Here is a 25,694-nt window from a genome sequence, read left to right as displayed (position 1 = left end):
CCCGCCACTCTGGTTCAGCATTTGCCCACATGGTTTTCCTGCTCCAAACGGAGGCCTCACAGAGCAGGACAGCCCAGGAGTTGGTGGGGCTGCCTTGGATTTATTTGCTCCTCTTACATTGATTTCATATTAGTTTCCAAAGCACTGAATGATCTCAAAGCTGGGTTTTGTTAGTTGAACACAAACAGGAGACAGGACTTACTTGCCCCCAGCTCCCTTTAATGAGGTCATTATCAAAGTGTGAACAAGTCTATGAATGTTTTATTGAAAGCGCATCGTTAACTTGTATCCATCCTTTTCTCCGAGTGGCATTGTGATATTGCTGTCTGTGGCACATCTTACCCGATATAGCCCAAGATTTCCCCATTCTCTGTAACCAGGCAACCCTTTCTGAATACCCCAAAATTGAAAAGAACCGCTTAGTCTTCAAGAAAGTCCTCAATAATAGTGGAAAAGAACAAAGATCCAGGAGACAACAAAATGCCACAGGGGTGACTTTTCATGAGCAATTATCTCTCATTAATCAGAAGAACAGCTGCAATATTAATTTTCTCTCTTTCTTCCTCTCTTTTCACAGTCCCCAACATTTGAATAATCATAAATTTTTATTTTATGAAGGAGTCACATTTTCAGGGACTAGAGGAAAACAGCTACCTAGGTGAAGACAAGGAGAAAAAGCTCTCATTTTATTTTTTTGTTGGGGTAAAGCTGCCAACAAAGCAAAATTAAAAAAAAGAAAAAGAAAATGAGAAAGAAATGTCACAGAAAATGCCCCCCTCCTATAGCTGCTGAGAATCAGGACTCCTTCCTCCTCTCCCCTCCTCTCTACCACCCCTCCCTTCCCTCCTCACTGGCCCAGACCCTTTCCCTAGTTCTGCTCAGGGCAGGGCGGAGGGAAATGTCCCCGGCGTCTGGCGTGGGAGTTTCAGCCCGGTTTCTGGCCGTTTAACTTGCAAACGTGAAGCCAAGCGTTGTCGATCTGACCAAAGAGACACTCTCTGGGCGTAACTTGCATTGTGACCATCAAAAGCCCGCCAGCCCTGGATGAACTGAGACGTGCATTCAGCAGAATCGGGGCGCTCGCTTTCCTTTCAGGCTCTAGAGAGGCGATTGTTCACAGGGCGTATAGCCTGGGTGGAAAACGTGGGTCCCCAGATAACGCTGTAACCTGCAAGCGAGCTTGGGAGAGTAAAAAGAATCTCATTAGAGCCGAGGCTGCAATTAGCAAGCACACTCTCAGAGAAACCAAACTCCTCTTGAAAAGCTGTGGGTCGAATGAAAGAGGGCAGTGGGGAGTTAGTCCCCACATTCCTGTGCCAGCTGAGCAATGGGGTGCTCAAGCGCCTGTCACCCCAATACTGTTGCTTTTAATGCAGATCCCATTACACCCTTTCAGAGAGACAACCGGCTGCAGGCTTGTGCTTATGCACCACCTAAAACGATCTTGCTTCTGCCTAGTGTTTATTCAGGGCGGATGGGCCTTTGAGAAACCTGAATTCGCCTTTGTGTTCACCACAGTTGCAAGAGTTCAATTCAGCCCTCTGAGAAGGGGAGAAGGGTCCTTCTAAAGAAGGAGTGAGGGGTTTGGCTCAGAATTTAAAGGAAAGCCCTGTCTCTTGGCCCTCAGAACAGAATTTCGATGGCACAGAATGCCTACCATACAGCCCCCCTGTTCGCCACTTGAGCTTATTTGTCCACCCCAAAATCCTGCAGCCTAGCCAGCCAAGCCTCTCCCACCCTTAGAGCTCTCCTCTGTCATCAGAATAAAATTTATTGGGCGCCTACTCCATGCCCAGCGTGTGCTAGGCACCACAGGACGCCCTCCTGAAAAGGCCAAGACAGTATCCAATAGAATATTGTTTCAGTTCAGCAACAATGGCCTGAGGTGGGAACAATTATCTGGATAATTGAAGCAAATGCTCCACCTCCCTCCTTCTAGCTCCAGTTCCTCTGGTGCTTACCATTTTTTACTACTCTTTTCAGGGATGGTGGTTTTGTTGTGAGGGGGGCAAGGAAAGGGCTGAGTTATTCACAGATTAGCAATTCCCCACTTCCCTTGGCCTAAATATGATGGAAGCATTGGGTAGAAATAACTGCTTAGTCACAGAGATTAAAATAGGTTTTGTTTTTAGTTTTACCACAATAAGAAAGCCTTACTCAATTTTAGCATCCAGCTTTTCTGGTTTCCAACTTTGGTCATCTACAAACATTACCTGGAGAGCTTTATAAACACTGTATGCCAATCATTGCTGTAGAGGTTTTGATTTAATGACGTTAGGCCAGAATAAGTAAGGATTGACAAATAAGTGATAAATCCTCCCACCACCATCCCTGGTCCTGGAACCCAAAGAGATTAATTTAACCTCTAGAGCCTCAGCTAGACGCTTGATAGGTGGAAAGGGTGTATTAAGCACCTACTGTACATCAGGCTCTGTGCCAGGGGTGCTAGGAAAATCCCTAGCACAAGATCCACCCTGGGGGCTTTCCAGGATGTTAAGAGAAACAACAAATCAGTTCAGAGCTGGTGAGTTAAAATAGGTCATGGGAATATGAGAGAAAAGCCCAAAGGGCTCTGGGAGTTAATAAAACCAGTCACTAGTGACATTTAAAGGGAGACCTACAGGATGAGCAGGTGTTATTCTGTGAAAAGGGGACGGGGACTGTGTTTTGGGCCACCAAAGGGCACACACAAGAACCCACATGAGTTTCTCTTTGTTAATTTCAAGAACTGAAAGGAGGCCAAGGAGAATGGAGGAAAAATTTTAGCTTCTGCAACTGTGAAATAGGAAAAAAGGCACTATGAATAAGGACTACCTACCTTGGGGTCTGCTGCCTGCTGCCTGGTAAGAGTTCCTGACGTCTCTTTTTTATTAGTAGTATTTGGGATCTGCAGTTGCATGTTTTCTTCAGGCTTGGGGTTGAAGTATTAGAGACCCTGGTTTTGGCACCAGGGCACCTGGAAGCCAGAGTTGCTACCCCATCATTTCTGGGTCCCTGAGCACCTTTGTTAGGCTTTTTGTAGCTCAGTGGCTCCCACACAGCCTGAAGGCACCCACACATGGATTCTTTAGCCTTTGTTGTCTGGGTGTACTTTTGTTCCACTGCCCCACCAACCTCACCTGCCAGGGGACTTCTATACCTCCCACTCCTCACCCAAAGGCCTACCTATCCTGGTTATCTTCACCTGGGCCTGGGCCCTAAATTTCAAAACATTCCAGTGGCTTCAAGAAGTCTCACCTCCCTGGCAGCTTTGATGCATACCCATCTGCTCAGCAGTGGAAACAGGTGCCGTTCCAGTGTATAACTGGCCTCATAGCCACTGTATCCCTGTTCTCACTGTGTGCCAGGCCTTGAACTAGGAACCTTGTCTGCATGACTTCATTTGATCTGCCCAACAGCCATTCGTAAAACACCATTATTGTGGCTTCTTTGTGGAGCAGACCCTAGTCTCTCTGAAGGTTAAAGAGATACCCAAGGTCACAGCTGGAGACACCAGACCTGATGTAGAGGCCTGAGGTTTTAAGCAGTAAACAATACCCTCTCCTAATAGCACTTACCATGAATGAGCACCTACTGTATGCCTGGCAATGGATTGAGACTTTGATGTACTCTGTTTTTCTCCCAGTGACTCTGGGAGGTAGGTACTTTTATAATTTACTCATTAGTTTTTTGACCACTGTGGCTAGCATGGTTTTCCTACCTATGCAAAGTTCCAAGGACCAGGCTAATGTGATTCATATGAAACAAAAGGCTCAGGGATTAAGAAGAGCAGAGGAAACATAATTGTTTTTATTCACTGGGGCCTAGAATATAATAAAGCTCTTAAAAACATTTGGAGTAGAAGAAAGCACTATCTTACTCTTTTACTTCAAAAGTCCCTATATCTGTTTATTTGGTTGCTGTTTGGGTACTTCTTGTTCACTGCAAACTGCACCTGGGATGAATAAGCTGTTTAGGTGCTTCATCTGCCTGGCAAGTGCAGGGTCCTGAGTTCAATCCCTGATATCACGCGCACACACACACACACACACACACACACACAATTAGCTGATATAGATTGGGAGGGCATTTCACATTTGTTGAATGAGACCTCCTTTTACAGTAGGGAAATGAAAGCTCTGAGATACTATGCAATGTGTCCAAGGCCACCTTTCAAGAGTCAGAGATAGGAATCTAACCGAGGTTTCTGAATCCCTTTTCCCCCTTCTGTCTTCCTGCCAGGGGCTGTGTCCAGGAGGAAAGGGGCTAAGGACAGGAACCTGTGCTGCACTGCCGAGATGGTCCAGGTCAGTCCGTCCTTGCCCCACCACAGGCTGGCATGGCACAGCGAGGCAGAGGGGAGAGGCCTGAGCGATGCCCGCCTGGGATGGGTGCCTCCAGCACTCTCGCTTCTTCTGAGCCAGGAGCGTAACCCTAACCCATTGCCGGTGGCCTCCCTCTTTCCTTCTTCCTGGATACCTTGTTTCACGGGGTAGGGGGTGCGGGATAGGGGTGTGGGGGAGTGTGAGGGGTGTGAATCCAAACTGCTGCACTAAGTGAAAATCTGCAAACAACACCCGCCTCTGCCCTCCCCCGCCAAATCGGCACAAACAGCAAAAACACACACAGAGGAAGGCTGGGCACTGTGGCCACTTCCTGATAAGCAGGAATGTGAGAGCGCAAGGGAGTCACAGATGTGAATTTGTGCGCATGTGTGGGTATGAGGCAGGAGAATTGAGCATGTCTGCGAACACAAGCTTGTTAGAAGTCGGTGCATGCCATGGGGGAGGTAGGTGTGTGTGAGGATGTGTGATAGGAAGTGTCCTCAAGATACAACGAGCTGACGACGGCATAGATGATGCCAGGGAATATGCAGGTGCATGTACGCTTGGGGCAGTGAAACGTGCCTGTGTCCAGCAGTATGAGTGTGTGTGATTTGAGTAGATGAATATACAGATGCGATGTGAGGCTAAGAGAGGCTGAGTGTGTGGATGTGTGCTGGCGAGGGTGTAGGAAGGCGGGTGTCGGATTGGACTGAGGAATGTGGGAAGAGTGTGCGATGTGTGATCGCCCTCCCAACCTGCACACCTTGATAGCTGCACCTTCCTGGAGGTGGGCTGTAGGCAGTGGCGTGGTCTCTTATCGGCTGAGGTGACTGGCTGGGATCCCCTTGACTTAGAGAGGAGAGAGGAGGGGTCTGGAGTATCTCTGATCCCCTTGGTCCAAGTTTGGATGCGCCAAGCTGGAGGGGATGGGGCATATCACCTCAGGGATCCCTCTTTCACCTACCCCATTTTGCTCACTCATCCTCAGTGAGAATTTGTTATACCTACAGTATGCCAGGCTATGCTTTAGGTGGTGGACTTTACATGGACTTTAGGTGACTTACATCATCATAGAGATCTCTCTGGGTCTTTGAGTTTTTCTGTTTGAAATCACTTTGCAGGATGCCAGTGATACAAACACAAATTGTGGCCTCTGCCCTCAAGAAGAAAGGTATGGGGGAGCTTCTAAGACAATGATAGTGACAAGACAATACATGAGTGCTAATCCATTCCCTCTCCATCCCAGCCAAAAACTTCCATTGCACAGTTGGCCTTGGGCTCAGACGTAGGAGATCCTAGATGTGACTAGGCTCTTTAACTATGGAAACATAACACTCCTTCCATAGGCTGAGAGCACTGAGTTAGGTCAATGACCACTCCTGGCACAATGCCTGGCACAGAGCACTCATTACATACACTATGGTGATGATGTTGATATCTTCCTGTCTGAGGGGCTGTTGTGGAAAGACATGCTGCATTTGTGTGCTACAATGTGTCGGATATCGCCTATAGATTTAAATTAGCTTGTATATAATTTATATTAAATTTCTGCCAGCGTTGGGCTGCATCTGATGCTAGTTCTTTATCCATAAGTAGTGACTTCTCCCTTTCCTGGGCAGATTTTTATCAATATCAGTGGGAAGGGAAAATGCCCTAGTGGGAGTCAGCAAGTATGCACAGGAACTAAATATCCTTTTAAGGAGCTTTAGGGCATTTTTATTTTTTATTTTATTATTTTTTATTTTTTTGGTACTGGGGATCGAACTCGGGTCCTTGCACTTGCGAGGCAGGTGGCAGAACCACTGAGCTAATCCCCGGCCTTAGGAGTATTTTTAATCTACACATGGTCCATAATAGTGCACAGAAATATTTTCACAGTGACAAAAAATATTTGCAGTAATTTAGTCTTGTGAGCAAAACTTCCGATTAAATATGAGGAAATGGGTTTCCTGGTTAGCCATGTACTTTCCTGGAACAAGGGACTGTATGAGCAATTGCAGGACGTATTTATTTATTATTTACTTTTAAAGATAGTCTATTAAGACTTAAAAAATGTTCAAACTAGGATCTCAAAATAACTTTGTTTTAAACCAAAAGGAAGATCTTTAAAGACTGGATTTCCATATTGATATATTTTGCCAAGAAAAAAAAAGCAGAAATTTTTACAAATGTGAGAATAGACTATGGTACCTAGGTTCTTGAATTTGATAACTGGAAAGAAATTTTACTAGGCATAGGCAAGGACTTTCTGAACTGAATCCCAGTTGCACAGAAAATAGTACAAGAATCAACAAACAGGATCATATCAAATTTTAAAACTTAATTAAGCAATAGAAACAACCATCAGAATGAAAAGACAACTTACAGAATGGGGAAAAATTCTGCTAGCTATTTCTCTGACAGAGGACTAATATTAGAATATGTAAAGAACTGAAAAAAATTTAAATTTAAATTTAAAGGCCCAATGAATAAAAGGGCAAGTGAAATGAATAGACACTTCAAAGAAGAAGCAAAAATGGCCAATAAATATATGAAGAAATGCTCAATGTTAATGACCATTAGAGAGATGCATATAAAAACAACGCTGAGATTCCACCTTACTCCAGAAAGAATAGTCATTATCAAGAAGCCAAATTATAACAAATGCTGGAGAGGCTGTGGGGGAAAAAAGAACCCTTCTACATTGCAGTACAACCACTTTATAAATTGCTTATGTCAAGCAGCTTTATTGCTAGTAGTAGAAACTAGGAAATGACTACTTCTCAGAGATGTCTTCCAGCTAAAGCTTGGTTTTGGGTCTTTCATCCGTGGCAAGATCCTACCTCTTCAATTTATTGGGGATGAGAATTTGCTGCCTATTTGACCTAGCCCCTGGTTCTTTGCCACTGGCCTGTAGTGTTGTTTATGACCCTTAGGCAATCTCAGATTTGGCACACCAGGAAGAACAATTGATTAAAACAATTATGTCATCTTGGCTAAATTAGTATAGTCAGCAATAACAATAGCATCAAACATAGGCTAGAAAATAAACTGTGGTAACTATTAATTTGCCACCTTTAGCCATACGAATTAGATTTATGGTTATATAACAAAATCTAAAACAAACCAGAAAATATGCCCTCAATATAGCAAATTTACCCTTGCAGGAGAAAATTTAAAAGGGGTTAGGGGAAAAATATAGAAAGAAAAGAAGGAGGAGAAGGAGAAAGAGACATTAGAAGCAAGGCTGGAGGACAAAAAAAAAAAAGATAACATGAACTTTTGGAAACTGGTGAAGTAGACAGGAGGCAAAGAGAGCAGGAACAAATAAAAACAAGAATACAACAGAACCACCACAACAACCACAAAAAAACTAGAAATAACGTTCATACTCATATAAAAATCACAATAAACAAAAACAAAAAAGAAGAAGAAAAAAGCAAAAAATGTCCACTTCAGGGTGAATCTCTGTCGTCACTGGTAGAGTGGACAGACAGAGCATAGATTCATATTGATTAACCCCAGCAAGCCAGCCCACAGTGGGCTAGTGAATAATCCTAGCAAGCCTGTACCTTTAGTTCATCCAAAGTTCTGGTTGATTTCTGGCTGTGAGGCTGGAAACTGAGTTGTTCAGCCTCTAATATTCAGTGTGCCTCCTGCTAGCTTGAGCTTGGCTCCTTGATCTTTGACAATTTGAACTCAGTTCTGCCACACCTTGACACTGGGAATTGCTAGATGGGGCCAGCCTGAAGCTGTTCCGAGTTTCCAGCTCAGTTGGTGCCTCTACAAGATGGCTACTGGCCAATCGCTCTCTCCTGGAGGGCATCTGAACCAGAATAACTCACTGCTGGGTTCACTGCTCTGTTCCACTCCATTTCTCCATGGAGGCCTCTGGGATTGCCAGTAATCACTATGCATCTGCAAATGTGAGTTGCCCCTCCCACACAATAAGTCAGGGATCAAGAAGAAAGCGCTGCCACCTCTTTCTGCATTGAGGTCTCTCTCTTTGCTCTCCCTGTGAGTTTTAATTCTTGGTTCAGATCCTTGCTAGGTCCTGGAGACCTACCTTTCTCCTTCTTCTCTTCCTCACATTGCTATATTCCAGAGTCTGGACACCAAATCTCCTAGTAGAATCACTTTGGAAATCAGTAGGAAGATTCTTCAAAAATCTGAAATTAGAAATTCCATTTGACCTCAGTATTCCCCTTCGCAAAAGAGTTAAAGACATCATATTACAGTGATACATGCATACTCACAGTTCATAACAGCTAAACTTTGGAAATGGCCTATATTTCCATCAATGGATGAATAAAGAAAATGGGGAATTTACATACAGTGGATTATTCCTTTCCATAAAGATAAACTTGAGTCATTTGTAGGAAAGTGGATACACCTTGAAACCATAATGTTAAGTGAAATAAATCAGGCATACAAGATTAAATATCATGTGGATTCTCTTGTATAAGAAACTCAGATTAAAAATAAATAGCAAAAAAAAAAAAGATAGACAATAGGAAATGAGGAGATAGATCTTTTGCAAATGGGAAGGGGACCAAGAGATAGAAGGAGGGATGAAAAAAAGGAATGAAGATGGGTTATGTACCTGTACCAACTCTACTCAAGGAATGTAAACATTACGTACTGCAAACACGTACTCATAAAAAATAAAGGAATCTTGTCCTTACCCAGTGGACTGACTCCATGTTATATCGGGGAAACAGGTTCAGGGAGATGAGTGGTGTGAGTGGTCAGTCCTGCCCAGTAGTCACCAAGTAGGTCTGTGTTCATTTTCCTTCTCTAGTCACAGTTTTCACATTTGCCGGAAGATGCCCAGGCAACCAGGAGGAGAAAAGAAAGAGGAATTCTAGTTCCCTCCATGGCTAGCACATCTCTGCTGTTGGCAGCTCCATCTTTGGGTGGCTCATACCCAACTCTTTTGAGTCTTGCTTTCTCTCTGTACATTTAACCCACTGCAATGTCCCATGGCTCCATCTTCAGATATATCCATATACTGTCCATTTCATGACACTATCATAAAGCTGGGCCAGTCTCTACTCCATACCCTCCTGGTTGGGTTCCTTCTTTCCATACACGCCTCTCTAATCTTTTCTTTTTTTTATTATTTTTTCTTTTATTGAGTTTACTGGTGCATTTTAGGTATACAGTACAATTACATTCATTATTGGGATCTTGTACCTTTACATGACAAGTCTTGCTTCTCATTTTATTCCTTTGTCCCTGCCCTCCCTTCACCCCCTCCTCACCTCCCCATTTACAAACACTTTATTTCCATTTTTTCATTTTCTCATATTTTTTTCTTTTCCCTTATTACCTTTCCCCTACCCTTCCCATTTTCCCTATACCTTTAGCCCTTTTCTTCCTATTTCACATGGTGAATTAGCTCATTAGGATCTTATGTACTATTATAGATTTTCACACCAAAGAAACTATTCAGTATTTACACATGTGTGACTTATTTATTTCACTTAGGAGTATATCCTCAATATGTAACCATTTTCCTATGAATGAATTTAATTTCTCATTCTTTATGGCTGAGTAGTATTCCATTTTATAGAAAAACCACATCTTTATCCAGTCTCCAACTGATGGACAAATGGGCTGTTTCCAAATTTTAGCTATTACAAACTGTGCCACTATAAACATTGTTGCACATATATCACTGTGGTATGATTCTTTTAATTCTTTTGGAAAGCTACCTAGCAGAGGGATGGCTGGGTCAAATGGAACCTCCAGTCCAAGCTCTTTGAGGTATCTCCATATTGATTTCCATAGTGGTTGCACCAGTCTGCACTCCCACCAACAATGGAGAAGGGTTCCTTTCTCCCCACAACCCCGCCAACATTTGTTATTGGGCGATTTCTTGATAGCAGCCATTCTTTGTGGGGTGAGATGGAATCTCAGTATTGTTTTCATCTGTATCTCTGGAATGATTAGTCATGGGGAGCATTTTTTCATGTATTTACTTGCTGCTTTTACTTCTTTATCTCATAAATGTCTGTTCATTTCAGATGCCCATTTTTGAATTGAGTCTTTATATTTGTGAGGGCTGATTGCTTTGAGTTATTTATATATTCTAGATAATAATCCCTTGTTTGAGGAGCAGCTGGTAAAAGTTTTTCCCATGTTGTAGGTTGTCTCTTAGTTCTGATGATGGTTTCTTTTGCAGTGCAGAAGCTTTTTAATAAGATGAGATCCCAGTTGTTGATTCTTTCTGCTAGTTCCCATGCTACTGAGGATTTATTCATAGTCTTTTCCTATGTCAATGTCGTCAAGAGTTCTGCCTAACTTATCTTCAAGCAAGTTTAGTGTTTCTGTTTTAATATTTAGATCTTTAATCCACTTGGATTTTAATTTAGTGCATGGTGAAAGATAAGGGTCTAGTTTTAATCTTTGGCAGGTTGAGATCCAGTTTTTCCAACACCATTTCTTAAAGAGGCTATCTTTCCTCCAGTGGGGATGGTCAGCTCTTTTGTCAAAAATGAGGTAGCTGAGTACATCTGGAGTTGTTTTTGTGTCTTCCAATCTATTCCACTGATCCTCAGGTCTGTTTCTTTGCCAGTACCATGCTGTTTTTATCACAGTGGCTTTGTAGTATAGTTTCAAATTGGGAATTGTTATAACTGCTGCCATGTATCTGTTGTCTAGGATGGCTTTTGCTATTCTAGATCTCTTATGGTTCCAAATGAATTTTTGGATTCTTTTTTCTAGTTCTGTGAAATAGAGTGTTGGAATTTCCATTGGCATTGCATTGAATCTGTATATCAATTTTGGTAGTATGGCCATTTTCACTATGTTGATTCTTCCTACCCAGGAGCAGGGGATATCTTTCCCTTTTCTTATATCCTCTTTGATCTCTTTTTTCAGAGTGCTGTAGTTTTCACTGTAGAGATCTTTTGCTTCTTTTGTTAGATTGACTCCTAGATACTTCATTTTTTGGGGATGCTATTGTGAAAGGAATTGTTTCCCTTATTTCTCTCTCAGTGAGTCTGGTATTTGTGTAAAAGAAGGCTATTGATTTTTGGGTGTTCACCTTGTATCCAGCTATTCTGCTAAAAGTGTCAACTAAGTCTAGAAGTCTTTTGGTAGAGTTTTTTGGGTCTTCAATGTAGAGTATCATATCATCAGCAAAGAATGACAGTTTAACTTCTTCCTTTCCTATCTTTATTGCTTTAATTTCTTTCTGTTGTCTAATTGCTGTGGCTAATGTTTCCAGAACTATATCAAAGAGGAGTGGTGAAAGTGGGCATTCTTGTCTTGTTCCTAATTTTAATGTGAAGGTTTTCAGTTTTTCGCCATTTAATATGATGTTGGCTGTTGGTTTTTCATAGATAACCTTTATTAAGTTGAGATATAGACCATCTATTCCAATTTTTTGCAGGGTTCTTTATCATGAATGGGTGTTGAGTTTTGTCAAATGCTTTTTCTGCATCTATCAAGAGGATCATATGATTTTTGTCCTTGACTTTATTAATATAGTGTATATATTTATTGACTTACATATGTTGAACCATCCTTGCATCCCTGGAATAAACCCATCTTGGTCAGGATGTATGATCTTCTTGATGATCCTCTGTATTCTGTTTGCTAGTATCTTATTAGGGATTTTTGCATCTATATTCATTAAGGAGATTGGCCTGTAGTTCTCTTTTTTATTTGCATCTTTCCCGGGTTTGGGAATCAAAGTGATACTTGCTTCCAAGAATGAGTTTGGAAGTATTGCTTCCCTTTTAATTTCATTGAAAAGTTTGAAGAGTAATGGCAGTAGTTCTTCCCTAAATGTCTTGTAAAATTCAGCAGTGAATCCATCAGAGCCTGGGCTTTTCTTTTTTGGTAAATTTTTAATTACATTTTCAATTTCACTGATTGTATTTGGGGTGTTTAAAATGTTTTTAACCTTCTTTGTTCAACTTTGGTAATTCATAATTATCTAGAAATCTGTCCATTTCTTCTGTGTTTTCCATTTTGTTAGAGTACAGGTTCTCAAAGTAGGTATTGATTATCTTCTGGATTTCTGTTGGATGTGTTGGGACTTCACCTTTCCTTTTTCATTCCTAAATGCTTGGATCTGAGCCTTTTCTTTCTTTCTTTCTTTCTTTCTTTTTTGATAAGATTAGCTAAGGGTTTATCAATTTGATTTATTCTTTCAAAAAACCAACTCTTTGATTCATTTATGTTTTGTATTGTTTTCTTAGTTTCCATTGCATTAATTTCTGCTCTTACCTTTATAATTTCATCTCTTGTTTGAGCTTGGGGTTTTTCTTGCTCTTATTTTTCTAGTAGTCTAATATTCATCATTAGGTTGTTTATTTGAGCTCGCTCTGTTTTCCTAATGTGGACATTCAGTGCTATGAATTTTCCATGTAGAACTGTTTTCATTGTGTCCCATAGATTCCTGTATGTTGTATTGGCATTTTCATTTATTTGTAAAAACTGTCTGACTTCTTTAATTTCCTCTGTGATCCATTGATTGTTCAGGAGAGTGTTGTTCAATTTCCATGTGTTTGTGAAGTTCCTATGATTTCTTGTGCTATTCATCTCCAGATTGATTGCACTATGATCTGATAATATACAGGGGATAACTTCAATTCTTTTGCATTTATTCAAACATGTTCTGTAAGCTAGTATGTGATCTATCTTGGAGAATTACCCATGTGCAGCTGAAAAGAATGTATATTCTGCTTTTGTGGGGTGAAACACTCTATAGATGTCTATTAACTCCATGTGTTCAAAAGCTTGGTTCAGTTCTAGTATTTCATTGTTGATTTTTTGCCTAGATGATCTGTCTATTTGTGAAAGTGGAGTATTTAGATCCCCCACTACAATTGTATTAGTGCTTTTTTGGTTTTTCATGTTTCTTAATATTTCTTCTATATAGTTGGGGGCATTAATATTTGATGCATATATGTTTATGATTGTCATCTCTTCCTCTTGAATTGTTCCATTTACAAGGATGTAGTGGCCTTCTTTGTCTCTTTTAATCAGTTTTGGTTTGAAATTTACTTTGTGAGTAAGATTGCTACCCCTGATTTTTTCTGGGCTCCTGTCACATGGAGAATTGTTTTCCATCCTTTCATTTTCAGTCTAAAGGCTTCTTTTTGCACTCGGTGTGTTCCTTGCATACAACATGATGTTGGATTTTGTTTCTTAATCCATTCTGCCAGTCTATTTCTCTTGATTGGTGAGTTGAGGCCATTGACATTGATGGTTATAACTGATATGTACTCATTTATTATTGTCACGTTATTGTCCTTTTGTTTACTCTTTTTACTTTTCCCTTCTCTCCTTTTAGTTTCTTGCCTTGCCTATTTGATTTGGTCTGTTGGGCCTCATGGTATTGTGAACTTCATTGTCTTTTTCTAGGATATTGTTTAGAATTCCTTGTAGTGCTAGCTTGGTATTCATGAAGTTTCTCAGGTGTTCTTTGTCATGGAAGTATCTTATTTCCCCATCCATTTTGAAAGAGAGTTTTGCAGGATACATCAGTCTAGGTTGGAGGTTGTTTTCTTTTAGGACTTGAAATACCTAACTCCAGGCTTTCCTTGGCCTGAGGGTTTGTATTGAAAAGTCTGGTGTGATTCTGATGGGCTTTCCTTTGCATGTGATTTGTTTCTTTTGTCTTACTGCTTGTAGTGTTTTGTCCTTCTGTTGGGTTTCTGAGATCTTGATTATTGTATGTCTAGGTGTAGATTTTTTTTTTTTATTGTAGCTAGTTGGAGTCCTATATACCTCACTTATCAGTATGTCAAGTTCTTCCCTTCTGTTTGGGAAGTTTTCTGTCATTAATTCTGTGAACAGCTTTTTTAAGTCATTTGTATTTTCTCCTGCTACTTCATGGATTCTTATCAGTCTTATGTTATTCTTCTTTGCATCATCTAGGAGTTGTTGGATCCGTTTCTCATGATCCCCTACTGTTTTTAAGAGACCTCTCTTTTCACAATCACTGACTGCAATCCTATCTTTTATATGTAAAATTCTATCTTCTCAATCTTTTATTCTGTTGCATACACTTTCAATCGAGCTTTTAATCTCATGAATATCTGTTTGAATCTGTTTTATGGATTCCATTTCTTTCCTCTGATTGGCATTCATTGTTTCCATTTCTTTCTTATGTCATTTCTTTTTTTGTCATTTTCTGTTCTAAAGTCTTGAATCATGACTTCCATTTTGCTCACCATCTCTATGGTTATCTGGCAAATTATTTCTGTTTTGAATTTTTCTAGAGCCTGATTGATCTGTTCTGTTACCTCCTGTGCTTTGAGTTCACTATCAGACTGTGCTGGTTCACTATCAGACTTTTCATCCTCATTTGCCCTACTGTTTGCCATTGGTGAACTGGAAGTCTGTCTTTGTGTCTTGCTTAAGTGTTTTCTCATTTTTATTTTTGTTGTCAGGCTGTTCTTTGTTTAATCTCTGACTTATCACCCAAATCTTCCTGATATAGTTGTGCCCTAGCTTCAGGGTCTCTAACGACCCACCGACATTCTCATCTTCATAACATCAGAGAAAACAGTTCATCAAATCAACCACAAGCCTTTATCCCGACTGATACAATCAGCAACACAATATGATCAAGCACAACTTGGAAACTGACCACCTGTGGTAGTCACTAGTCTATCACCCTTAAACCATGTGAATTAAATTGAAATCAAGAAGCAGTCCAAAACATGTCTGCAGTGAACAAACTTTTCAACATAGTATATTTACCATTTAGGATGGGATCTCAGACAGAGCTATGATGAGAATAGTAGATAAGTAACAGTATTGGAAAAGGTTTCAAGTGAAGCCAGAGGATATAGAATGACCACACAATCTTCAGGAAACTGTTAAATTCTAAAAGGATAGACAGAGTAGAAGTATAAGAAGAATATATCCCTTTAACAGTAATATGGGCCCACTCTCCCTTGAAACCACTGACCCCTGTGTGTGGTAGAATGACAGAAGAAAAGAAAAAAGAAAAAATGATAAAAGAGAAATCTGAGTTAGGGCAGGAGCAGAAACAGAAAGGGAGATGAAGGATAATATGATGGAGCAAGAGACTGAGTTGTAGAAAGAGGACAGAAAAAAGAAAGAATTTGCAGAGTGGAATGAGGAAAAGAAAGGAAAAAAAATGGTTTTGAAGGGCCTCTTTCAGATTATATCTCTGCTGTTATAATAAACCACATGTGCAGCCATGTGCAGAACCAAGACCCCTGATCTCAGCTAGCGGGTGTCAGAACCCCTCAATGCAGACTGACCTTAGGCTGCAAGGCCCAGATTGAGTTCCCCGACCTCCTGAACGGTTGAACTCCACACAGTTCTACTACTGGTTTCCCATGTCCTTTCTTTAAATATTTTCAAAGTTGCAAACTCAGGAAAATACCCTTTATGACCACCTCTGCCTCTACTGAGTGGGTCCAAAGACTGGCCAAATCAGGAGGTCTGAGAGTGCGGGATGGAGGGGGATACCTTCCCGGTGCTGGAGCCGTGGCGGCAGCTCGGCAGGGGAGGGCCACCTCTGCAATCTTTTCTCTAGCCATTGGCCAGCAGGATCCTTTCCAAACAAGTCAGCCAGAACCATAGAATTTGCAGTGGTCCAGAGGCCTGCCATGATCAGCTGTGGCTCTCTGACCCCTCTAACTATAGGCCTACTCATTCCTCAGCTTTTCTTGTTGGTCTGGCACTCCTGTTTACCAAGAACTTTCCCCTTCAGGCCCACTTGTATTGCTTCCTCACCTGCAGGTCTTCCCTCCAACATTATTTTCTCTATCTTTAAATTATCAAAGTTCCTACTGTACCACTATGCTCCAGCCTCCTTATCACGCTGTCTTTTTTCTTCCCATAATAAATACCACTTTTCAAGATACTATCTGATGTGCTCAGTTTATGTTTATTGTCTGGATCTGTCTGCCAGAAGGAAAGCTCCTTGCAAGAGATGCGTGTCCCCTAGGGCCACAGAGAACAGTGTCAGCATGGTGGGTGCTCAGTCAATACTGTATGCAGGGTTGAAAGAAGAATGTTGAGATTCTAGTTAGATGCCCAACTACCATCCTGTCTCCTCTGGACAGGACTGAGAGCTTACAAAGTCTCTTGACTGTCCTGTCTCTAGATTTGCACAATTATATAAGCTAAATGGCACATTTTAAAAACTGTTAGTTTCATAATGAAGTACTGAGAGATTGAAGGATTTGTCCCAGTCAGGTTCAGAAGCAGATACTGAATCAGTGAGAGATAAGTTCTCTGCTTCTAGACTAAATGAAGAGAACAAAAGAGTTCCTGCTTCCTTGGTGAGCCTTCCAAAGCCTGGCTCTGGGAGTAGTCTGGATCCTCTCTCCAGCATCTCCCTGATGTACTATTTAGCTGTTTAAGCCCCTGCTAAATGGGTGGTGCTTGGGTCACACAGCACAATGAGCATATCCTCTTGTTTTTGTAATTCATGCAAGTTTGAAAACAAGAGATATTGTCTTGCTTTCTAGAGCTCATTTAGAGTCTGGCTTGAATCTTGACTTGGCTGGGTGCCCTTATCTGACCGCTCTGGGCAAAGTAACAATCCGCCTTCATCAGGGTATGACTGTTCCTTCCTCATCTTTGGGTTCTCTGTCAGTTCCTCAGATTAACTGATGAGCTCATTGACTGCAAACTGACTGAGCAAGACAGTGTTCTTAATTCTCTAGGCACACAGAGCACCATTGTCTTCCACAGTCACTTGGGATAATTGGCATCCTCTTATGAGATCATTGGTATCTCAATAATCCTTAATAAGTTGTTGTCAGAGCAAGAATTTATTGTAATAAGACACAAAAGTAGTTTTAAAAAGTCAACCTGGTGTGGTAGTGTACACCTGTAACACTAGTACCAAGGGAGGCTGAGGCAGGAGGATTATAAGGTTGAGTTCCACCTGGGCAACTAAGATCTTATTTCAGAAGTTTTTTTTTTAAAGGCTAGGAATATAGCTCAATGGTAGAGTGCCTCTCAGTTCAATTTCCAGTGCTGAAGTCAGTCAATCAATCATAATGTAATTCAGAAGGTAGTTGTAAATATAAAATAATCAATTCTGAAGAAATCTTTAAACATAATACTTTTCCCTCAAGGATATTCACATGTATCAAAATAAATGTCACTTTTTTGTTATCATTCAAATGAAATATATGTGGGTTTTTTTGTTTGTTTGTTTTTGTTTTCGTTTTTTGTCACACTGCCAATTCAACCCAAGCCCTTAATTCATGCAAGGCAAGCACTCTACCACTTAGTCCTAGCCCTGCCCAAATTGTTACTTATTTATGTGAGTGGGGATATGTAGTATTGAAACATTTTGAGAGAAGATAATGAAAGGAACAATTTAGTTGTTTAACATAATATTAATTCAATGTTTAGTTATTCACTGGTTATCTCCATGCCATCTCCAGTTGGAACTTCATACATGTCTCAGTTATACACTGGTTTTCTGTTTTATGTCCTTGAACACAGCAGAGATAATGATAATGAATGTAAAAGGCATAGCTCAGAAAGGAGTAATGCTAACTAAAGTACATTACTGCTGCTCTTGAAAGGACCTTTTAACGCGTGTTCTTCCTTTCCCTCCCCTTCCCTTTTCCCTCCTCCCCTTTCTTTCCCTGCCCTCCCTTCTCCTCTTTCTTCTTTTCCTTCCTCTTCCCTCTCTCCTAAAGAACAGACAAGTTAGTGATGTTCCAAACAAAGGGACTAATAATAATCACAATGCCATTCATATTGGTCAGAGAATGACTGACCCACATAGAACTATAAGTGTATTTAGTTGTCAACAAAAGGCAAAATGTGTCAAAATAATAGGTACTTTTAAAATATAAGGCCCAAGTCATATTGTCAAAAGTACTTCTGGAAATAGAAGACAGTTGTTACTGAAATCCACTTCAATTTATTTCAAAATTTTATTTATTTATCATTTTTATTGTTTTTGGCAGTACAGGGAGTTGAACCCAGGGCTTTTCCAATGAACTGCATCCATAGCCCCTTTTTTTAAAAAAATATTTTGAGACAGTGTCTTACTAAATTACCCAGGCAGAACTCAAAGTTCTGATACTATTGCCTCAGCCTCCCAAAGCACTGGGATTACAGGTGTGCACCATGGTGCCAAGCTATTTTGATTTTCTGAGACAGGTTTGTTGTTTTTTTTTCAAACTTGTATGGCCCAGACTGGCCTCAAACTCATGATCCTCCTGCCTTAGCCTCCTGAGTGCTGAGATTATAGGTATGTACCACCATATCTGTCTTCAGTACATCCTCATTTGCCATTACTTATGACAGTAAGGGCTGCAGCAACAAAGATGACTAGAACTTAACCACGGCCATCCATGAATTCTAATTGATGTGATTCTCATGATAGTGAAATATAACTATCTGTGAAAGAGACAGCTGTTCTTTCTTCCTGCTGGTATCAGGGATGCTGAAACTGGGCCTTGAACTATTCACAAGAGATGTTCAAATTAAAGACAACAAAATCAACAGGGAAGAGAATTCTAGGCCAAAGGTTGGTTAGTGAGCACACAGGCCAGGGGATGAATGTGCATTCTGTGGATGGAGGTAGAATAGCTGCCCACCTGAGAGAAAAGCAGTGGGGGCTACTTAGTATCAAGAAAACAATAATGTGAGTTCAATGTGGAGAGTATAAAGAATCTCTATATTAAATGGATGACATTTGAAGGATGCTTAGGAAAATGCTGCTATGATTACAGATGCTTGTTAGCTTACAGTGGGGTTCATTCCCCCAAAAACCCATCATCAACTGGAAATATTGAAAGTAAAAAATACATTTAGCATTGTTGTCTTACTGAGCATCCTAATGAGCAACATGGCAAAAGCAAGAGCATGGCTGATTCCCCTGGTGAAGGTATAGCTGACTGGAAGCCGTGGCTTGCTGTTGCTGCCCAGGGCCATGTAAGGGTATTGTACTCCGTGCTGTTAGCTTGGGAAGAAATTAAAATTCACAATATAGCTTCTACTGAATATGTGTCACGTTTTCACCATTGTAAATTAAAAAATGGTAAATCAAACCATTATAAGTTGGGGATCACATGTATATTGTAATCATTGCAAAGGATGGATTGGAAGATGGAAACCAGAGAGAGCACAAAAGTCAGACTTGAGAAGCCGAGGTTCCACTAGTAGTTCTGGAGGAATGGAAATGAGAAGATCAGTCCAAGAGTCTATTGGAAGATAGGTGGGCTGTGGCTACTAATTAGATGGCCTGGGGTACAGAAAAAGAGTTGCTGGGGCCCCCGGTCTCTGGCTCAGGTATCTATGTTGTGGATGACACTGCTGACAAATATAATGGTTGTAGATAGAAAATAAGCATTTTTTTGTTTCTAATGGGATTGTGGAGATAGTGAGTGGGTAGGAGAGGAAGAAGTGCTATATTTGGCTTAAAACATTTTGAATTTGGAGAACAGCCATAGAAAGTTTTTTTTTTATATATATATAGCTACTAAAAATATAGATCTGAGCCAGGCATGGTGGTTCATGCCTGTAAACCCAGCTCTTGGGGGGCTGAGGCAGGAGGATCACCATGAGTTTGAATCTATCCTGGGCTACACAGTGACTTCAAGACCAACCTGAACTACAAACTGAGACTGTCTCCAAACCAAACAAAAAAGGAAAAAAAGAAAAGGATAGAATGTAGATATGACCTTATCTGAAAAATGGAGATTGGAAAAAAAAAAAAAACAGCAGCTGCCTCTTTTATCTAAGCTATATTATAATATTTGAAATAGAGATAAAATAAAAATGAGTTTGCCCAGGTTTTAGGTGATGGTTAGGATGATGCTCAGGAAAGGGTTCAAAGTCATTTTAGTTCAGAGCTTCAGAGTGGGGGTACATACTCTGTAAAATATTTATTAAAAACCGAGTCTGTTCCAGTCTCATCTCCCTGCTTTCAGAAACTGTATGATATTTTTGATGGGTCTGTCTAGAGGTCATTGATTAATTGCCATGTAATAATGGGACTAAAATATATCTGAGATGCCAAATCAAGGTTGTAAGGACAAATGTGAGATTGGAGTTACAGATAGCTTCCTTGGCCAGGTGCCTGGGAAATTGGCCTGGGACCTCTTCCCTCATCTATCCCATAGAAACAGAGTAGGATATCCTGATACAATATTCAGATTCCCTGCCATCTTAGTTTTCCCAAGGCTTTCCTTTTCCATGGAGAGGCCTTGAACATTTTTTGACCAAGTCAGGTTTCTATCCACAGGTAGGGCCTGTTGACACTTTAATATGCCAGGGATCCCCAGAGAGGAACACCCAGATGTTTAGGGCCTGGCCCTGGCTTATTACTATGGGTGTTGCTCAGACTTCCAGGCTGAGTCAGAACCCTAAGAGCCTGATGCAGGTCACAGGATGTTTGTGCTTTCTGAAGTGCTTGCAAATTGGTTTGTCATCTTCACCTCCAGAAAGAAGATTGCTCACCTTTGTGATCTCACGTAGATGGAAAAAGGAGGGAGAAATGGCAAACCAACAGGCAAAATTATATACAGCATTTGTAATTATCAACAGCTACAGCCATTAATTTTTCATCAGTCACCTCACAGCCTATCTAACTACTCTCATCTTATTACATTTTGGATCACCCCTCTACTTCACCTAGGTGGGCCTCTCTTTAGTCCGTAGAACACAGTGCTCTCTTACCACTAACCTCTTTCTCCACTGACAGTGCCTCTATTCTTTTCTCACTCATCCATTTTTAATCTCTAAAGTGCTACTCAGAATCATAGCTTTTCCACAAACATTTTTTCTTCCAAATACTAAAAACTCAAAGCATCCCAAATCTCCTCATGTTTCCATACATGACAACTTTAAGTTTTATTTCTCCATAGTATATTTGGGGTATGACTTTTTTATTTACTCATCGCGGTGTAAAGGACTATGCATTCCTGGGATGTACCTTTAATCTTTCCGTAGGAATCTCTTACACAGCAGCTCTCATCATCGCCTAGAGAGATGGTTGAGTTGAACAGGCCATTTGGCTGTCTAATTAAAGTTTCTTAGATGGTGAGAAGAGTAACCATCAGTCATTGTCTGCTGTGCCAAACACTGTTCCAAGCATTTTGATACATTTTTACACTTGATTGTCATAATAAAATGTGGGAAGGGTATCATATCTTAATTTTATAGATAAGGAAATAGAGGTTCAAAAAGGTCATTTATCTGAGGTCTTAGTAAGTAGCAGAACCTGTATTCAAACTGATGTCTCTCTTTTTCTAGCTTTCTTGAGGCATAATTGACAAATATTGTATATACTCAAAGAACATATATTAGTTCATTTTCTGTTGCTATACTAAAATACGTGAGACTGAGTAAAAGAAAAGAGATTTAACTGACTCACAGTTTTGGAGGCTGTAAGTCAAACAGTAGGGCATCTAAGCTGTTTGGCCTTTGGTGAAGACCCCCCTCAATGTGTCACAACATAGGGGAAAGTGGAAGGAGAACCAGCCAAGTGCAGAAGGGTGGCCTCATGTGTAACATCCTGCTCTCTGGAGAACTAACCAGAGTTCTACTTGAATTACATTAATTGTCTTATTTACATTAATGATCTTCTAAGGGTGGCACCCCAATGACCTCCCACTAAGTCCCACCTCTTAAAAGCTCACCACCTCAATATCATCATTTAGACTAAGATGCCAGTATATGACCCTTTGAGAAACATATCCAAACTACAGTGTACATGTGATTTGATATATGATTGCTACAGTCAAGCTGATTAACACATCTGTCACTTCACAGGAGTTTCTTTGTACTTTTTTTGTGTGTGTGTGATACTGGGGATTGAACCTAAGCATGCATCACCACACCTGGCCCTAATTTTTTATTTTGAGGTAGAGTCTTGCTGAGATTTCCAGAATGGCCTTGAACTTGTGATCCTTCTGCCTTAGCCTCCTGAGTAGCAGTGATTACAGATATGCACCACCATGCTTGGATAATCTAAACAGTACTTGCCTTGCTTGGTTTATTTCACTTACCATAATATCTTCCAGATTTACCCATGTTGCAAATGACAAAATTTTCTGCTTTTTAAAGTATTCATGATTATATAAATTGCATTTTCTTTATCTATTCATTCACTGATGGATGCTTATGTTGGTTCCTTATCTTTCTATTATGAATAATGCTTCAGTGAGCACAGAAGTGCAGATATTTGTTGAAGTTACTGATTTCATTTCTTTTGTATATAGATACTCAAGGTGAGATTTCTGGGTAATATACTATTTCTCTTTTTGATTTTTTTTTCTTTTTCTTACCGGGGATTGAACTTAGCACCTCATGCTTGCCAAGCAGGCACTGTGTTACTGAGCTAAATCCCTGGCCCTCTCTTTTTAATTTTAAAAAGGAAGCTCTATACTATTTTCCAAAATGGCTGTACTAATCTACATTCCCACCAACACACCATACAAACCAGGTTCTCTCTTCTCCTCTTGTTGCTAACAATCGTCTCTTGTCTTTTTGATAATATTCATTCTAACAAGGTGAGGTGATATGTCATTGTGGTTTTGATTTACAGTTTCCTGATAACCACCTGTTAGCCATTTGTCAGCCTACTTAAAAAAATGTCTATTAGGGTTTTTTTTGTTGTTTTGTTTTGTTTTTTGTCCAATTTTAAATCAGGTGTTTTTTTAAAAAATGATTGAATTGTATTAGTTCTTTATATATTTTGTATATTAACCTATTATCAAATATTGTTTCTTAATACATTTTTCCCATTCCATAGGTTGTCTTTTCATTTTGTTATTCCCTTTGCCTGGCAGAAGCTTTCTAGTTTGATAGACTGCTTGTTTATTTTTGTTTTTTATTTTTTTATTTTTTTATTTTTATTTTTTTTAATTTTATTAAGTTTATTGGTACATTTTAAGGATACAGTTACATTCATTGTTGGGATCATGTACCTCTACATGGCAAGTCTTGATTCTCATTTTTTCCCCTTACCTCTGCCCTCCCTTCACCCCCTCCTCCCCTCCCCATCTACAAACACTTTATTTTCATCTTTTCATTCTCTCACATTTTTTTCTTTTCCCTTTTTGTTCTTCCCCTACGCATCACACCTTCCCTACACCTTTAGCTCCTTTCTTCAAATTTCTAAATGTCAGTAATCTTATTAGAATCTTATGCATTGTTGCAGATTATTCACACCAGGGTGTTTTTTACTTTTATCACATACACTTTTAGTGTCACATTCACTAGATCTTAGCCAAAAGGATGAGAAGTGATTAGTGTCATATTCAAAAGACTCATTGCTAAGACCAATGTCAAGGAGGCTTTTCTCTACATTTTCCTTTCAGGAGTTTCATGATTTTAGGTTTTATGTTTAAGTCTATATTTGGCAGTGCTCTGTCACTATGACAAAATACTTGAGGTAAGAAACTTATACAAAGTTTTAGCTCAAAGGTTTGGAGATTTCAGACCATGATCACTTGCCTGTTGCTTTGGGATCACCTCATGGTGTGAGTGCACACATGCATATGAGCCCTTCAGCTCATGGCCGGGAAGCAAAAGATCAAGAAAAAGCAAAAGAGAAGTGAAATTACTTCAAGGGCATGCCCCCAATGACCTAAAGGTCTTCTAATAAGCCTCACTTTTTAGTATCCAAAGCTGTTAATGCACCACGCTGAGGACTGAGCCTTTAACATATAAGCCTTAGGGGGATATTGAACATCCAAACTATAACAAAGTAGACCATTAGACCATTGTGAGTTAATTCTTACCTAGAGGGTAAACCGAGGGTCCATTGCATTCTTTCGCACATAGATACTCAGTTTTCCAGTACCACTTCGTGAAGAGACTTACCTCTCCCCATTGTGTGTTCTTGGTTCCCTTGTCAAAGATTGGCTAATTGTATATGTGTGGGCTGGGGATGTGGGAGAATGCTTATCTAGCATGTACAAGGCCTTGTGTTCAATCCTCAGGGCTGGAAAAAAGAAAACAAAGCAAAAAGCAAAACACAAAAACCCCACAGAAAACCTGATGAATTGCTCTTATGTAGAAATCAACTTCTATAAAACAAATTTTGTCAAGTCAATTAATCTTAGAGCTTCAACACCCAAGGTATTATGTTGGTCCTAGTGATTAATGTTAAACACATATGAAATGCATGAAAGGTTGCAGGCTTTGGGAAGCATCTAGTAAATCTGCACTTGATAGATTTAAAGTTACAATGTTGCCAGATACAGTGATGCATGCCCCTAATCCCAGCATTCAGGAAGCTGAGGCAGGAGACTCACATGAGCAAGTTTGAGGCCACCTTGGGCTACATAGTTCAAGGCCAGTCCGAACTACACTGTGAGACCCTGTCTCAAAAAAAAAAAAAAGTTACTGATGTGTCCTTTGAAGGTGTAATCAACTGTGAATTAATCTGGAGGTCAGGAAACTAAATGCCTCTTACTTGCCAAGAAAACAGACTTGGAAGAACAAAATAATTTTCAGTCAACTTCTTCAGAAATATGATATTGCTATTGTCTTTTTTGCTTTAGTTAATTACAGCATTTGGAAGACATTTGGATATGAACACATAAAAGAATACAATGTCTTTATTTAAAAAAAAATAAGGAAAGCCAGGTGTACTGGAATCTGTATCTGTATGGAATCTAGTTACTCAGAAGGATTAGAGAGGAAGATCACAACTTTGAGGCCAGCCTAGGCAATTTAGTGAGACACTGTCTCAAAATTTTAAAAAATTAGAAAGGCAGGGGTGCAGGGGTGGTGTTGCTCAGCACTCCCTGGGGTTAATCCCCCAGCACTGCAAAAGCAAACAAACAAAAAGATAAGGGAAAAAAGAATCCCCCCACACACCAAAAGCAGAAGTAATATATCAATGTTTACACAGGGCTAAAATATGTTCATTGTAATGTCACATGTCCACCCTTATGATGCCTCAGGGAAGAAAACAGAGAAATATTTTTCCCACTCCATACACTTCAGAGGACTCTAAAGTTAAGGGACTTGCTGAAACACAAATGAACCCAAAGGGCTCTAAGATTCCTGGTGTTTCTTTGGTAAAAGTTTCCACTCAAGGCAGAGACAATAAATAAGAATAGGATAATAAGCTCAATAAGAAAATGAAATTATGATGCCTCAGGGAAGAAAACAGAGAAATATTTTTCCCACTCCATACACTTCAGAGGACTCTAAAGTTAAGGGACTTGCTGAAACACAAATGAACCCAAAGGGCTCTAAGATTCCTGGTGTTTCTTTGGTAAAAGTTTCCACTCAAGGCAGAGACAATAAATAAGAATAGGATAATAAGCTCAATAAGAAAATGAAATTGGCTGGGGATTTAGCTCAGTGGTTCTGCCACCTGCCTCACAAGCACAAGGACCTGAGTTTGATCCCCAGTACCAAAAAAAAAAAAAAAAAAAAAAAAAAAAAAAAAAAAAAAAAAAAAAACAAAAAAAT

At 40.0% G+C, this 25,694-nt stretch overlaps 1 protein-coding gene across 1 annotated transcript in view; it reads left to right on the top strand.

The window, feature by feature from the left end:
- The first annotated feature begins 5,038 nt into the window (after nt 1-5,038).
- The window catches only part of Chic2 (cysteine rich hydrophobic domain 2), a 69,683-nt gene continuing 49,027 nt past the window's right edge, over nt 5,039-25,694 (top strand). Inside the window, exon 1 of the mRNA XM_010640293.1 lies at nt 5,039-5,130. Coding sequence (XP_010638595.1) covers nt 5,039-5,130 — 92 coding nt within the window. The remainder of the gene's footprint in view (nt 5,131-25,694) is intronic.

This window comes from Fukomys damarensis, unplaced genomic scaffold, assembly GCF_012274545.1.
Source record: "Fukomys damarensis isolate Sample0158 unplaced genomic scaffold, DMR_v1.0_HiC HiC_scaffold_35, whole genome shotgun sequence".
Taxonomy (NCBI): domain Eukaryota; kingdom Metazoa; phylum Chordata; class Mammalia; order Rodentia; family Bathyergidae; genus Fukomys; species Fukomys damarensis.
This window is presented reverse-complemented; position numbering and strand designations above follow the sequence as displayed.